The sequence below is a fragment of the Talpa occidentalis genome, unplaced genomic scaffold, assembly GCF_014898055.3.
Source record: "Talpa occidentalis isolate TD23 unplaced genomic scaffold, MPIMG_talOcc4v2.1, whole genome shotgun sequence".
Lineage (NCBI taxonomy): Eukaryota > Metazoa > Chordata > Mammalia > Eulipotyphla > Talpidae > Talpa > Talpa occidentalis.
In genome coordinates this window covers 148,662,074-148,678,681 of record NW_026555331.1, presented here as the reverse complement: position 1 = coordinate 148,678,681, position 16,608 = coordinate 148,662,074, and the positions used below count along the sequence as shown (strand labels likewise).

The following is a 16,608-nucleotide window of genomic DNA, read 5'->3' as shown; positions in this document are numbered from 1 at the left end:
ACTGAAGGCTAATATTTCCACCATGGAGACAATGGATGATGCTGCTGTTAGTTACTTACTAGGAATAATTGCCTTGCAGCTCTTGATTCTGCTTATTCAGGTAGGTATTTCATGGCACGACTCATACATCTGATGGGTCATTTTTTGACCAATGGAAGATGGCATTAGTGATTTTCCTGAGCTACTTGGCTAAGATGAAGTAAGGAGAAAAAAGTAAAAGGTATGAGGATATATCTATGTGTGTGTGTGTGTGTGTGTGTTATTCATGCATGTGTGTGTATATATATAAATTTATATATTTTTTATTTATATATATTTATATTTATATATATATGTAAAGAAATACTTGTCAATGCTTAGGTTGAGATTAGTAGGGGAAAAAAGAAAACAAAACACCTCTTCTTTTCACTGACAATTTTAATACTAGTTCTCCAGTACCCAGTACCCAGTACTGCAAGGGTCACATTGGCTGCCTTTCTCCCACCCAATGTGGTGGTTACATATTTGTGTGGGTTTATATAGGAGCTTTCTTCGCTGGTCTGTGTTTCTGGTCTTGTTCCAGAACCATATTCTTTTGTGTCCAGCTGCTGTCTAGTAGATTTTGAAGTCAGGGAGCATGATCTTCCAGCTTTTCTCCTTTTCTCTCAAGATTGTTTGGCTATTCAAGGCTTCTTATGGTTCCATGCAAATTTTATGATTGTTTGCTCTATTTCTTTGAAAAAGTCATTGGCATTTCTTTTTTTTTTTTTTTTTTTTTTTTTTTTAAAGATTTATTTTTATTTATTTATACAAGCACTGGGTACAGTCAGAAGCGCGGGAGGGTGAGAGAATTCACCAGAGCCAGAGCGGGGAGCAGAGCAGGCAGAAGGACCGAAGCACACTGCTGAGGGGAGCAGCGGGCGGCAGGAGAGGTCTGCGCGCCATGTGGGACCCTCCTCCGGTGGCCGGGGAGCAGCCGGGGATTGAACCGGTGCCGCAGAGGCTGCGGGCAGCTTCGCAACCCAGCGCTCAACCGCTGCGCCACCGGGGAGGCCCGTCATTGGCATTTCAATAAGAATTGTGTTGAACCTGTCAATTGCTTTAGGTAACATGCCATTTTAAGGTTGTTTATTCTTCCCATGAGCCTGGGATAGCTTTCCATTTCTTTGTGTCTTTTATTTAAGAGTCTTAATGGTTTTCAGTGTATAGTTCCTTTCCCTCCTCCTTACATTTATTCCCAGATATTTCATTCTTTTTGGTGCAGTTGTCAATGAGATTTGTTTTAAGTGTCTCTTTCTTCTAAGTCATTGCATATATCGAATGCAACAGATTTTTGTGTATTCATTTTGTACCCTGCTGTATTTTACTGTAGTCATTTATTATTTCTAGTAGTTTTTTCATAGTCTTTTGGATTTTTCTTTGTATATTATCCAGTTCTCTGCAAATAGTGATAGTTTCACTTCTCTTTTCCAATTTGGATTCATTTTATGCCTTCTTGTCTAATTGCCCTAGCTAGGACTTCCAGTGCTATGGTGAATAGCAATGGTGAGAGTGGACATCCTTGTCTTGTACCAGATCTTAGTACAAATGCTTTTAGTTTTCAATTTTGTTGTTGCTTTTTGCCTTTGAGTATAATATTGGCTGTGGACTTGTTGTATAAAGACTTTATTATGTTCAGATAAGTTTTGTTTATTCCCACTTTATTGAGAGCTTTATCATAAACGGGTGTTGAATCTTATTGAATGCTTTTTTTGTGTCAGTTGAAATAGTCATGTGATTTTTTACCTCCCATTTTGTTGATCTGGTGAATAAATGGGTGTCTTGTTTAAAATTTTTTCATTTTATAAAACATTATAGTATAAACCTACAATATAGCTTTTTTTTTTTTATCTTTGTATATTATTCCTTCTTTTATTTACAGTTTATAATATATTTATCTTAGCCTATGTGTTATTTCAAATTCTGTTCATAAAATTTTCATTCTGCATAATCTTTAAAATTACATTGGATTCACTTTTTGGAAATGCAGTGAGTATATCTTACTCAATCATTTCCTTGCTATTGAGCCTTTGAATGTGTCTCCACTCTTGTTGTAATAGGTAATACTGTATGAAATACCCTCAAAGCCTCTTAGAAATACTAGGCAATACAAGACACAGAGCTGCTCCTGTGATAACTCAAAAAGAAAGATTATTTTCATCACAGGCTAAGTGAGTGAGGTCAACGTGAAAATCTCAGTGGATCTTGTCACTCTACTAAAGTGTCTTCTTAATTTTTAAACCCCCATATGACTATATAAGTGTGAATTAAGATAGTTTTAACTCGAATGATTGCCCATTTCTATTCAAAATAAAATCTAAACAAGATCTTGGGAACCTTTCAGTCTTCTCAGTGAGTAAATTGTCTGCACTTCTTATCATAATGAATCAAATTTTTTATCAGAAAGAGTCACTACTTTTTGGATCAAAAAATAAGGCCCCAAGAAATAAAAACAGCTGATGTAACAAGAACACCCACAGATGTCAGGAGGCTCATAGTCTCTACCCTCATTTCCTGCCTGGGAACTCCAGATTATAAAGAGATTTCAGAATTTTGAAAATTGAATGTCTACTTGAATTTAGTTCACATGAACAAGAAAACTGCCAAATTTCTGAAGGTAAACATGAATATGTCTCCCCAAGTAGTTTGGAAAATAAAAATATCTGAGCAGATATTAATAAGCTTATTTATAACAAGGATCCACAAATCCCTTGGATGTCATTAGCAATATGTGGAATGCTAATTCTAGATCCTATGTCAGGATCTTAACCAGGCGTGGCAAGAGTGAATATACTTATCTAACTTGTACTTTGCTTCCACTACATTCACCAAAATCCACTGGATTCACTTGTTGGGAATGCAGTGAGTATATCTTATTAATATGTAAACATATTCGCTGTAAGTACTTGGCAGTTTCCTTCTAGAAAGATTTTAACATGTCAGCTTTCCCCAGGTGACCTACAGACTCAATCCAATCCAATGCAATGATTCTAGAATGAATGTGCACATGAAAGTAACAAATATAATCTAATTTCAAAACATATTAGGAAGCTAATAATAAAAACACTGGGATTGGCATAAGGATAGACACACAGATTAATGGAATGGGCTGTGTAGTGCAGAAACTGACTGATTCATGGTCAGTAATTTTTGACAAAGGTAATTCAATTAGGAAAGGACAATCTTTTCAACCTATGGTTCTGGAGCAGCTGACCACTCTTATGGAAAAAACGGTGAATTGTGACCCTGAACTTACAAAGTGCTGAAATAGAAAACTAGTTTTTTATTTTAGTATCACCAACGTAATGATAGAGTAAGATGTTGCTTGAGAAATAGAAATGTCACAAAGCTAGAACATTCTGGTTGGCCTGGCTAGTGACTATGTGCTCTGGACAGATGATCATGAGAAGCCAGATTATCATCACCAGGTTGTTGTGTGCATCTGGAATCAGAACAAGCAGAACTAACTGAATGGCTTGAAATGTTAGTGATTCTAAGAGCTGATGGCTCATCTAGGAGGGTGATGCCTTCCTCTTTAGGAAGAGGTTGTGCCTGCTATGGGGACTACAGTTTTCCTACCAGTTGATGAGAGAACAGCAACACTACACATGTCTAACGGACTCCCATTCCAGTGCTTTCTTACAACCACAAAGCCAGTGCTCAAGCTTACAGGGGTCACTCTGCCTCATCCATCAGTCATGCCACAAAGGTGTCTGACCTCCATTTACCATTTGGGGATTATGGAATTCCTGAGATCTTTTGGGGGGCATGGAATGGGTTGTTACCCACAGATAGGACCAGATGGATAGCTTGGATATCCTCATCCCGTGAGCCAACCATGAATAGGTGGACTGCAGGTGTGGACAAATGAGTCCTCTTGGGCTCAGATGACTAGCAGGTCCCACTACCATTCCTGCCTTGCCTTTTGAAATAGAGTGATTCTTCACCAGCCCAGTAACTAAGCTCTCCGTCCACTTTATTTGCAGGAGATTATAAATAAGAAAGGTCTAAATAAGATTCTTTATGAGAACGAAATGAGCATTTCCCATTCAGTTCTTTATATAATGCTTCAAAGGCTGAAATAAGTCTTAAATCGTGAATACTCAGCAATTGAGATTGCCTTTGGAGGACTTGATTGCCAAGAATGAGCAGAGTAGAATTAACATTCTCTTTTCCCTCAAACAAACCTCCATACCCAGTGAAGTCAGATCTGCCCACTTACAGATGTGCACCTGTAAGTGTTCAACACAATAATACAGTGGGCACTTATACAACAGGGAACAGGGGCTAGATCACCCACCTTTGCTCAGTCGAAAGTCTGTACAAAACATTTGACCACCCAGAACTTCACTAATAGCCTGCTGTTGGCTGGAATCCTTACTAATAACATAAGCAATGGATTAGCACGTATTTTGGATGTTATATGCATATTATACTGTATTACAATCTTGTAAGCTAGAGAAAAGAAAGAGCATTAAGAAAATTATAAGGACCAGAAAGTACATTTACAGCATCGAGCTGTATATATCAACACTGAGTTTATGGCATCTGCTTACTAGAAAATCCACTCAGGAGGGGCCCACGGAGCTCAAACCGTGATGCCCCAGGGCGCCCTGTGTTAGTGAAATTGGCACCCTGTCATCTAAGAGCTGCTCCGTAACAGAACATGCGTGTCTTGCAGCTGCGAGGACGACCTCTCAGAGGACAGAGAGGAGCTCCTGCACGGCATCTCGGAGCTGGACATCACCAACTCGGATTGCTTCCCGTCCCAGCTGCTGGTGCACGGGGCCCTGGCCTTCCCCCTGGGCCTGGACTCCTACCACGGCTGTGTGATTGCGGCCGCCCGCTACGGGCGCGGCCGGGTGGTGGTGACTGGCCACAAGGTCTTGTTCTCCGTGGGGAAGCTGGGCCCCTTCTTGCTCAACGCTGTCCGCTGGCTGGACGCGGGCCGCCGGGGCAAGATCGTGGTGCAGACAGAGCTGAGAGCGCTAAGCGGCCTGCTGGCAGTGGGGGGCATCGACGCCAGCGTGGAGCCCCACCTGACCAGTGATGCCAGCGTCTACTGCTTCGAGCCCATGAGTGACGTGGGGGTCAAGGAGCTGCAGGAGTTTGTGGCGGAGGGCGGGGGGCTGTTTGTGGGCGCCCAGGCCTGGTGGTGGGCCTTCAAGAACCCCGGAGTGTCCCCTCTGGCCCGGTTCCCAGGGAACCTCCTCCTCAACCCCTTCGGCATCAGCATCACAAGCCAAAGCCTGAACCCAGGGCCCTTTCGCACCCCGAAGGCAGGGATCAGGACCTATCACTTCCGTTCCACCCTGGCCGAGTTCGAGGTCATCATGGGCAGGAAGCGCGGGAACGTGGAGAAGGGCTGGCTGGCCAAGCTGGGGCCCGACGGCGCGGCCTTCCTCCAGATCCCGGCTGAGGAGATCCCCGCCTATATGTCGGTGCACCGGCTCCTGAGGAAGCTGCTGAGTCGCTACCGGCTCCCCGTGGCCACCCGCGAGAACCCGGTTATCAATGACTGCTGCCGGGGTGCCATGCTCTCCCTGGCCACAGGTCTGGCCCACTCCGGAAGTGACCTGTCTCTGTTAGTGCCGGAAATTGACGACGTGTACAGCAGCCCCTACCTGCGCCCCTCGGAGTCCCCCATCACTGTGGAGGTCAACTGCAACAACCCAGGTAAGGAAGGAGGTGGGCACCTGGGGTGGGTGTGGTGATGCCAGCAGCTCATGGCAGGGTCTGGTCTCCACCAGGGCATCGCCACCTGTTGCTGTGCATGGTAGATGGGCTGGGGTGGTAATATTTGTAAGAAATGAGTCAGGGAGGGCTGTAGGGGGGAGGTGCGACACTCATGAGGGGCTGGGGGAGGAGGGATCGAGCAGCCCTCTCTCTTTCCTGCAGGCACCAGGTACTGCTGGATGAGCACCGGGCTCTACATCCCAGGGAGGCAGATTCTAGAGGTCTCGCTGCCTGAAGCTGCGGCCTCTGCCGACCTGAAGGTAAGTCCCCGCCCAGCCCACCTGGAAATGTGGGGCCAGTGGACATCATATTTATCCATGGTTTTTGGTCTGCCAAAAAAAACCCTACTGGCAATACAGGGCACGTACCTCCTCCTGCGTTTAAAGGGTGAGGAAACTAGGCACGGAATAGCTAATTGCCCCAGAGGCTGCGGCTCAGACCTGGCCAGCTTCTGCCTTGTGCATTTCACTTACGCCATCACCTGGGGAATAAGAAAGGGACCCCACGGCAGCGCTCTGGCACGTGGTGTATCTCATCAGTTTTTGTTGCCGTTCTCTGCCGCATGCATCTGTCTCCCGTGCACGCCAGGTCTCTGACTCCAGCACCTCCCTGGCTGCCCAGCCCGCCTCTGTTTTCTCACTTTCACATACACACACCCTCTTCCGAAAATAAGTTGCTCCCCTGCTCTGTCCCCCTGAGGGTCACTGTGACCCACCTGTGGCCTGTTTAGCATCGATCCGGGAGAACAACCCAGGACTCCATCAACTACGGGGCTCACTTTATTGGCCCAGGAGGGAGGCTAGAGTCTGGGGAGAGTCCAACGCCACACTCCATCAGCCGCCCCACGGCCCCCACCCCCATCCACAAGAGACACGATTCCTTCTGCCCATTCCTAGTGCAGAATCACCACTGCAGGAGGCAACCTGGGGTTCTGTATTGTAGAACCCGAGACCCCTGGAGGGGCTGCCCTCTCAGGCTCAGCCTGGGGGTCACAGCTGGTGCTCCCACATCAGCAACTCAACATGACTCTTTGTGGGACTGTTTGCCTCCTCGGGAGGATTCTACACACAGTTCGGTCCGCATGACCTGGAGGACGGATGGTTTCATGGGTTTCGTGCTCACAACACGCGTGGTGGGCAGGCTGGGGTGCACGGGGCCCAGTGAACCTTCCTGCCTCCACCTCCTGCTCACCCTCCTTGTGCCCAAGGTGACTCTGGGGGTCTGTCTTCCCCAGATACAGATAGGCTGCCACACGGATGACCTGACCAGGGCCAGCAAGCTGTTCCGAGGGCCCCTGGTGATCAACCGGTGCTGCCTGGACAAGCCCAGCAAGTCCATCACCTGCCTTTGGGGGGGGCTGCTCTACATCATCGTGCCGCAGAGCAGCAAGCTGGGCACCGTGCCCATCACCGTCAAGGGTGCCGTGCATGCCCCCTACTACAAGCTGGGTGAGTGGAGGTCCTGGGGCGCACCCCAAGGGCAGGGAGAGGAGGCCACTTGCTCTTTAGTGTAGGAAGACAGCTTCAGATCCGCTCAGGGACGGGAGGCGAGCTTCTCGACTTAGCAGCCGCAGAGATGAAAGACCAAAGCACATCCCGGGGAATTCACAGAAGGGTGAGGAGGGAGGGTACGGTGGCCATGTCCTTGGCATCCTCCTGGGGTTCTAGTTGGGTGCTGCAGCAGCAGGGGTGTGGAAAAGTGAGAGCCAAGCCCCTGGCCTGTCTTCCCAGGGGAGACGTCCCAGGAGGAGTGGAAGAGGCGGATCCAGGAGCATCCGGGGCCCTGGGGAGAGCTGGCCACGGACAACATCATCCTGACGGTGCCGACCGCCAACCTCCGCACGCTGGAGAACCCCGAGCCGCTGCTCCGCCTCTGGGATGAGGTGATGCAGGCGGTGGCCAGGCTGGGCGCCGAGCCCTTCCCTCTGCGCTTGCCTCAGAGGATCGTGGCCGACGTGCAGATCTCAGTCGGTGGGTGCTCCCCGCATGACCCCGGGCTTCCTTCCAACAGCCATGCCAGGGCAGCCAGTGGGGTCAGAGGGTTTTCCTAGCAAGACATGGAAGGTGTCATCCTTGCCATATAACTGGAAAGAGTGTATTTTAAAAATACAGACTCAGCAGCCTCCGTCTACAAAAATTGCCAACCGCCTAAATATCCAGAGTATGGAGTGATTCGGTAACAATGTCCCTTCAACCAAGGTTGAGGAGGCCATTTAAGGTAACCCGTTGATGGCATAAGGAATATGGTGAGACCCGAGACATGGAGAAAGCGGGCTGTCCAGCCGCATGTCGCCAGTGTAGTAAAATACACGGTGGTCTAAGCACCCAGTCACCGGGCACCACACAGTGGCGGGGTGGGGGGATGCAGAAGGTCCATGGTCTCCCCATTGTCCAACATGGGTCTCTGCAGAGTGGGTGAGACGTCCAAGGCCTTGACCGAGGCTCCAGGTGTTGGGAGAAGGAATTGAGCAACTAGAGAAGGGGCAGCTCTCCACCCTGCCAACTGTGACGATATAAACCTGTCCTTTTAAAATTAAAACAAAAGAAACCCAACAAGCTTAGCGAAGACACTGAGAAAAGAGATTTTTGCAAATAAGTGGGGGGGGGGCGCGTGTAGAAATTACAGGACCCTGAAAATTTCCACCCTGGCTCTCTTGGCTGACATAAGTGGCCATTGTGAAGTCACTAATTTCGGGTGACTCCGTGCCTACATACAGAGAGGGCAGCCCATCCTCAGAGGCCTCGGCTGTGAGGACACTGTAAGGAGACAGGCCCACATGGGCAAGCGTGCTTAGACAAGCAGGGAACCATGACCCGCCATCTGCCCTGCTCCCCGGCCCTCCCGCGGCCGAGCCCGCTCAGATCGGAGAGCAGAGGGCGTCCTTGCAGAACGCGCGGAGGAGAGAGGCAGGCCCGGGAGGGTGTAGGTCTGGAGCATTAGAGGGGCTCCAGAAGTCACCTGGGGCCTTGGGGAGTGACAAAGACCGAGAACTGCGTGGCGGGGAGCACACTGAGCCTCTCCTTCTGCGTTTCCCAGGCTGGATGCACGCCGGGTACCCCATCATGTGCCACCTGGAATCCGTGCAGGAGCTCATCAACGAGAAGCTCATCAGAACCAAGGGCCTGTGGGGGCCCGTCCACGAGCTGGGCCGCAACCAGCAGCGGCAGGAGTGGGAGTTCCCGCCGCACACCACTGAGGCCACCTGCAACTTGTGGTGTGTGTACGTGCATGAGACGGTGCTGGGCATCCCCCGGGGCCGGGCCAATATTGCTCTGTGGCCCCCAGTTCGGGAGAAGAGAGTGAGAATCTACCTGGGCAAGGGTCCCAACGTGAAAAACTGGAATGCATGGACGGCGCTGGAGACGTACCTACAGGTAAATGCCTGGCACGGAGGGGACCACGGCGGCAGCGTTATTAGGTGATGTTCTGGTGACCCAGGAGACCCCTGGTTCATGTCCCCAAGCCAGGCAAAGCCCAGGTGTGACGGTCCCATTTGAAGAAGCCTCTACATGACCCTGCAGTTAATTTACTCGCCTTAAATGAGTCCCCACCCCACCTCCCTGCCCCCACCCCACAATCTGGACACTATGAGAGTAGATAGAAAGCAGCGAGAAAGGTTCCAAATGGTAGAGGCGGGGCCTCCCTGGAGGTGCAAGGAGTTAAGACGCAGCCTATGAAGCTATCCACAGCCACTGCAGCATGAGCTTGATCCCCAACCAGGGAGCTGACCCACATGGCACAGCAGACCTCTCCTGCCTCCCTGCTGCTCCCCTCAGCAGTGGATTTCAGTTGATCCACCTGCTCTGTTCCCCGCTCTGTCTCTGGTGAATCCCCTCACCCCCACACCTCTGGCCTGCACCCCAGTTCTTGTATGCATAGATAAACCTTTAAAAAAAAAACAAAATGGCAGCAGCAATTATAGCACTGGAAATATACCACCACTGGCTTTAAACCAGACACACCTGACAGCGAAGCCGAACTCTGCTATGTAACACTATCTGAAACCAAACAACCCTCCCCCCACACAATGAGTGGAATGTGAACGATTTTTATCCGCGAATGCAGAACATCTCTGCGTCTCACGTTCCTCCTCAGTCCATCCAGGCTGCCCCACTTTGTCTTTAAATTGTCATTCAATGCCCCATCCCTTGTCCCTTCCCTGGATGGCTCCCAGCTCACTGTGGAGTGTCATTACCTTGGATTCCGGGACTCCGTCTCGGGCCAGGAGCACGCTATTCTGGTTCTTCCACCTGTTCCAGTTTCTCTATTCATTCCCCATGGCTCTGAGAACAACGGTGACTGTGCCAGAGAGGCCGGGCCTGGTCTTAGGGGCCCTTCACCCCAGAGACAAAGTTCCTCGTCTGTGACATGAAGTTGAGGTTGGTCTAGGGAACTGCTCAGTGTTAAAATCCACCATGCAGCCTGGCCACTGTTTCCAAAGCCTGGGGTGGGCTGCCTTTTTCCAAATGTACGCCTGACTCTCCACTCGAGTACAGCCTTCTGCTTCTACCAGCCTCACTTCCTCCTCAAAGACCTTGAAAATTGACACAGACCTATGATTAGTGAGGATTCCCTTACACCACGGTAGGGGGTGGGAGCTTCCAGGTGTTTGCGTTTAATCTTGCAACTCTGGAAGATAGAATTTTCTCACTTCAGCCCATTTTAAATCCCGTGTAATATCCTAGCACTACTTTCGTGAGCCGGTGAGATATGAATAATTATATTGGTAGTAAATATTGATAATGGCTGCTATGACCCCAGCCCTTATTTTTGAGTGTCTACTTTTTGAGGAGCTCTGTGTCGCCAGGGGTCCTTATTAACATCAGACATGAGAGGCAGGACGCAAGGCTGCAGGAAACTCGGGGAGAAGGCCAGCAGCAGGATGCCTGTGGTGGTCCGTTGTACAGTTAATGCCTTTGCCGCCATGTTTGCCATGCTGGTTGATGAGATGTCTCATTCCTGCTTCCCTCTCTCTTTCTAGCTCCAGGAGGCCTTTGGCTGGGAGCCATTCATTCGTCTCTTCACTGAGTATAGAAACCAGACCAACTTGCCCACAGACAACGTCGACAAAATGAATCTGTGGGTGAAGATGTTCTCCCACCAAGTGCAGAAGAATCTGGCTCCGTTCTTTGAGGCCTGGGCCTGGCCGATCCAGAAGGAAGTGGCTACCAGCCTGGCCTATCTGCCTGAATGGAAGGAAAATATTATGAAATTGTACCTCCTCACACAGATGTAAGGAGTGCCCAGCGAGGTGGCAGGTAGAGAGGTTTGGGGAGGTAGGCAGAGCTAGGGGGTCACGCCTCGACCTCTGTGTCACAGGCGTCCAGCCTTGTCCTCCCAGCTCGTATTCCCATATCCTAGTTCCCAGTGTCTCCAGGCAGCGGGTAAAGGACACAGCAGGAAGTAGAAGCAGGATTTCTCAGGAGCAGGGCCCTTAGTTGGGGGCTGATCCCCTCCTGGGGACTCTCAGATTCCCTCTGGAACTCGGGCCAGCCCAGACCCGAGGGTGCCAGCACCCGCCCGTGCTGGCCCTTGGGGCGCCACCACGAGCCATGACCCACAGAGGGCCGTTCTCTCCCTGACACCCCGAGGTCTTTCTGGGACTTGATTTTTGATCAGTTTTTCCCACAACTTCCCCACAGAATCCATTGGAAACATGACTTTGCCTGCATAACCAGGTAGCTCCCTCGTGACTCATATTTTGAGTCCTGGGTGGTTTTCAAAGACAACCCAGTGAAGTGGAAGGAACCCCACACCTAGGGTTAGCTCTTGGGATGACCTTTAACCTCTGTGCTCCCATTTTCTGTGTGGAATGGGCATACAATTCCCGCCTCACGGGTGGCTGTGAAGCTCGTCCTGATGAGGACTGCACATTCGAGGCACTGCTTTGTTTCATGCCAGTCTGCAGAGTAGAGAGCTCCCCACTCCCTCCTCTCTCCCCTTGTCTGGAGCTTGAGACCATCAGCTCTCACACAGACTCCCTGAGTGCAAATCCTGGTCTGTCACCTCTTGGTTATACGACTCTGGGCAAGCTTAACTCTTTTGTGACTCAGTTTCCTCATTTATAAAATGGGACCAATATATCTTGTAGGATGACTGTGAGGATTAAATTGTAGTATGTCCAAACTGATTTTAAAAGCAGCTGGCTATTAGCAGGCATGAGAATTTATCAGCTACCAGTATTATTATCATCTAGCCAACGCTGGACTCCACCGTAAGTGGCATTTCGGATGCAGCGGGATGGCTTCTGTCCACCCTACTCTTTACGCACGCAGCTCCTGAGCAGCTTCTGGTTCTCTTGCTTTAAGAAGCTAAAGGAAAGGCTCTAAATTCACAGTGGGTTTTAATAGCTACTTGGGGTTTCGTTTCTTTCGTCAGTTCCATCTTGCAGGTGAAAATCCCTCCTTTGATTAGATCAAGAGGGAAACTCACTTGGAAAACCAGAGCAATTCTGTGCGGGTGTTTGTGTTTAGCACACAGTAGGCAGGGCCTATCCCTGCCACGAGTCACCACACACACAGAGAAACCTTTACTCCGGAACAAGATAACTGGAGGCAGTGGATCCACATTTTATTGAATTATAACATATTGACAGATTTTCACAAATGTTCTGATCTAATTCAGAATCTCCTGTTTCTTTGTATTTTTGACTTGAGTTGGTGTACTAATGTCTAGACTTAGCCAGTTCTCCTTTAACTCACTTCTTTTTATTTCATTATTTTAGCACACCCTTTAACTCACATATTTTTTATTTCGTTATTTTAGCACACCCTTTTATTTGCTTTATTGGGGTGCAGAGACTATGACAGTTGACCTAGATGACATTTTTCTTTCAATTCCTTTATCATATCATTTCTTCATCATGGCACTGTGAATACCTATCACAGATGCGAACTACTCATTCATCACTGGAAATAGTTGCTGTCAGTTAGCGGGTGACTGGGTATGTGCCCCATGTTGTACTGGCGCTTTTATGTAGGTTGTTTCATTTAATGTTCACGAGACACTTATGAGATGGAAATTTATTGCTCCCACTTTAGGAGTGAGCAAACTGAATTTTATAGAGATCAAGTAATTGCCTAAAGTCTGATTGCCAATTGCTAATAGGTGGTAGATCTGGGATTTGAACCCAAGCATTCTGCTTACAGAAAAGGTTTTAGTAACTGCAGTGCTTTGAATAACCAAATAAATGAGTAAATGAGGAAACCAACCAGCAATTAGAAGGACCTTGATGTCCTTACTTGCCAGCGCTTGGGTTGCTATTTACCCCTCGTCCAATTTTGTCAGCACAAAAAGCCCCTTTGGTTTTCCCGAATGTCAGTTCAAAGGAAGAATGTGAGGTGGGTCCCTCAACTAGCTTATTGGATTAAAATAATGGGTTATTTTGGTAAAGTACCTGGCTCCCAAAAGCCCCAGACATTGTATGTTTTCAGAAAAGATATTAGATCCTTAGTCATTTAGAAGAATATTTATACCCACTCTTGCCCTCATCACTGTTTTTTCAGCAGCAGAGCCCTGGGGACCCTTTAAAAATGTAAAGTAATCCATATCACCCCCTGTCTAGATGCTTCCAGTAGGACTTTGCATTTAAGATGATGACCTGAACGTATAAGTTTACCTCCCCTCCCTCTCCAGGCCCCACTGAAATCGAAGTCAAGAAACCCGAAAGAGAATTGACACATCTCAGCAAAGAAAACGGAAGGAATTTAGTTATCAGTGAAGAAGATCTCAACACCTTTCTGGAAGAGAATCAATGGATGAAGCTTGAAAATGATTAAAAGAGTGAAGGTACCTTTCAGAGAGAATTTAAGCTGATCTGAACAATGTAACCCCAAAGAGACCTGCCAAGTGTATCTACTAAAGAGTTATCCCAGTTGTAAAATCGACTCCCATCCTGTTCTACCCCAACCCTGTGCACAGAATACAGGCGATGTCCTGTTGGTGCCAGTTACAAATCTGTTGTTGTTTTTGCTATTGTTGCTGTTGTTGTCTATATAAAATAATTCAATAAACCGCCTGAGGAGAGGTAGGAGTTGGTGCTCCAGGAAAAAAAAAAAATCTCTCTTTTTGTGGAAATGAGTAACCCCCTAGCCTGTTAGCAAAGTCGAATTCTAACAAGTGAGAGCCCTACCCAAGTAGGGTTTCCAGCATCAAAAGGGTTTACTGGAGAAGCAGACCCAACCATACAGTAGCAGCAGAAACCCACACCAACTGCTATGAAAGTCAACAGTTACTTTGATTCTTAAGTGCCAAAGGCCAACCAGCAATTCCCAAGCATTAGACATGGGGGTGGGGAGGAGAGAATGAGCAGGGGAGAAGCATGTAAGGGAAATCATCAATTAAAATTGGATTTGAAAAAGTACAACCAACTCTGGAAGAAACAGAGAAACCGTAACTTAAACATCTGTACCTTCAAAAAAGATCTGAGGTATATTTGTAAGATGCTGCAATGAAAAGGAAACTGAATGGGAAAAGTCTTTGGAAATTAAATAAGGCCTCCAGAAACATCCAGTGGACAGACTGGAGACAACAGTTGAGGGACTATCCCTAAGATAGAGTGCAAAAAGAAATAGCAGAAAATATGAACAAGAAAAGAGACATAGATAGTATCTAACTGTGAGAAGTTTCTGGAAGGGAGACTATCGATTAAGCCAATAAAAGTCTTAAAAATGTCATATCTATCAAAATAGGTAAAGAAATAAAAAGAGAAAGGATTGAAGGACTTAGAGTTCAGATAGAAGGGGAACCCCCATGCAACCTCCATCTAGACACAAGCTTGCGAAATTTTGAATTTATTAAGGAGAGAGAAGATATTACAAGTGCCCAAAGAGAAAATAAAAATAGGTCATCAATTAGCTCAACTGAAAAGGATGAGAAGCAGACTGGCTGCAAATTTTATCATCAACATGAATGCTAGAAGCCAATGGAGTGATGTCATCACAAATGGAAGATTTTTGTATCTAGAATTCCTAGCAGGCCAAATTGTCAAGAGTCAAGTCAAAACAAAGACATTTTCTGACATGTAAGTTTTCAGAAAGTCCTTTGCACCCTTACAGAGAAATCACCGTGAGGTTGTTCTTCAGCAAAATGAGGAGAGAAGCCAGAAAAGAGGAAGAAACAGAATCCAGAAAACAGGCAGCCTCACTCAGGTGTGCCCACGTAGACCCTTCCCAGGTGAGCGCGCCCAGTCACAGCCTCCTGGGGAAGAATCTGCACTCTGTCCTAAGGCAGACTCATTGGGCAGCTGGAATGTTTGAGAACATGAAGGACCAGTTCTCTTTAGTCACCAGAAGACAACCCAAAAAGATATCAAGAAATTCAGGTCTGATTATGAAATAACAGCAAAAGTTTTCATGGAGCCTAAGCGGAGACTGGATTTGGCATTGGCGGTAGGTATTTTCCCTTTCAAGTAGCACAGACCCCCTGGCTTTGGATGTGTGTGGAAGAAAATGCCCTGGTTTACTCGGCTCTCAGTAAACAGTTTTTATTAAACAGCCAAAATAATGTAGATGCTATTTATTGGTACTCTGATCAGCCTATGACTCTCTATGAAAGGCTTCCTTACTTATTCAGAACTGACACTGAAAGTAATTGATCCTGACACGCTAAGGAAAAGCAGAAACAGAAGAGATTGAGCATTAGTTGGGGGAAGAGCAGTGAAAGGAAGAACAGGGCTTATATATTCAAGTGGGAATGAAAGATAAAATCTACAGCTGATGGAACAAGAGCCCCAAAATTGGTCTGCTGTTCAAAACTATAAATTAAACCAATGAAAGTATTTAAAATGTCCTATCTATCAATAATTTGAGAAAGGAAAGGTGGGGATAGTGTAAGTTAAATCCTTATCTTTTATAAAAAAAATTATTAAAGATTGCCTAAAGTTAATAAATCAAGAAATTATTGTTCAAACATTATTTAATGATAGGAAATTAGTTACCAGAAGGTCTAAAGGAGAAATTGTTAAAAGCCTTGCCTTAGGGATCAGTCTAGGGTTGAAAGGGTGGGATAGGAAACTCTGTTTTTCATTTTAAGTCCTGTATTATTTAATTTTTTTACCTTGTGCATGTATTACTTTGGAAAATTTTTAATAAATGCAAATAAAAATCCCTCAGTGGCTTCATATTGACCAAGAGTCTGCACAGCCAAAGCCCTTGGAATGGTGTAAGAGACCCACAAGCATTTGCATCCACCAGATCTTCCCCATCACACTCTAGTTCTTCCAGCTACTCAAACATCTTCCAACAAAGCACACTGCACCTCCTCTTATTTCTAAAGGTGTTCCCCAAAAAAGCAAAACCTGCCTCTGATCGCCCATGTGTCTGGTGATCCAGCTAACTGACTGCAGGTTCTCCTATGTTCACTGAGTGAATGAATGTCCAGCAGGGACCAACTAGTTTCCTTCCCAAGAGGCACGTGATACTTGCTTCTATTCCAAGAAGCATTTCAAGACCATCCTGGAGCAACACTTTCCTTCCTGTCTATTCATTTGACCACTTTAGTAAGCTTTAGTCTTCTTTGAGACCAGGTAGTGTCTGAGAATTTCTAGCTATCAGTCCATCTCCTCAATACATTCCTCACCCTTTTCCCTGAGCATCATAATGTTTGCAGCTATTTATTCACCCCGTGGTTTGGGAGAAGCCATCAACCATCTAGTGGAAATCTTCAAGTTTCCAGTTTCTTGGGCGCTGCTATCCCCACTGTCTCCTCCATGAACATTCCTAACTGAAGATTCGCCTTTTCTGACCTGAACTAGCATCTTCCCTAAGTCCTGGTGTCCTTAGGTGCAGGAATGGAGATTTACCCTCATGAATGAGAATGCTTCCGAGATTGTTTGTATTATCTCAGAAATCACCC

The 16,608-nt window shown here is 47.0% G+C and overlaps 1 protein-coding gene across 4 annotated transcripts in view; it reads left to right on the top strand.

The window, feature by feature from the left end:
• LOC119248101 (TRPM8 channel-associated factor 1) overlaps positions 1-16,405 on the top strand; it is a 34,312-nt gene extending 17,907 nt beyond the window's left edge. For 3 of the 4 annotated variants that reach the window (XM_037515084.2, XM_037515093.2, XM_037515101.2), the window contains exons 3-9: positions 4,700-5,694; positions 5,917-6,014; positions 6,989-7,202; positions 7,485-7,724; positions 8,791-9,128; positions 10,736-10,986; positions 13,390-16,403. In XM_037515084.2, coding sequence (XP_037370981.1) covers positions 4,700-5,694; positions 5,917-6,014; positions 6,989-7,202; positions 7,485-7,724; positions 8,791-9,128; positions 10,736-10,986; positions 13,390-13,399 — 2,146 coding nt within the window. In that variant the 3' untranslated portion in view covers positions 13,400-16,403. Of the gene's footprint in view, positions 1-4,699; positions 5,695-5,916; positions 6,015-6,988; positions 7,203-7,484; positions 7,725-8,790; positions 9,129-10,735; positions 11,013-13,389 lie in introns of all 4 variants that reach the window. The other variant, XM_037515109.2, reaches the window with a different exon arrangement.
• The last annotated feature ends 203 nt before the right edge of the window (positions 16,406-16,608 follow it).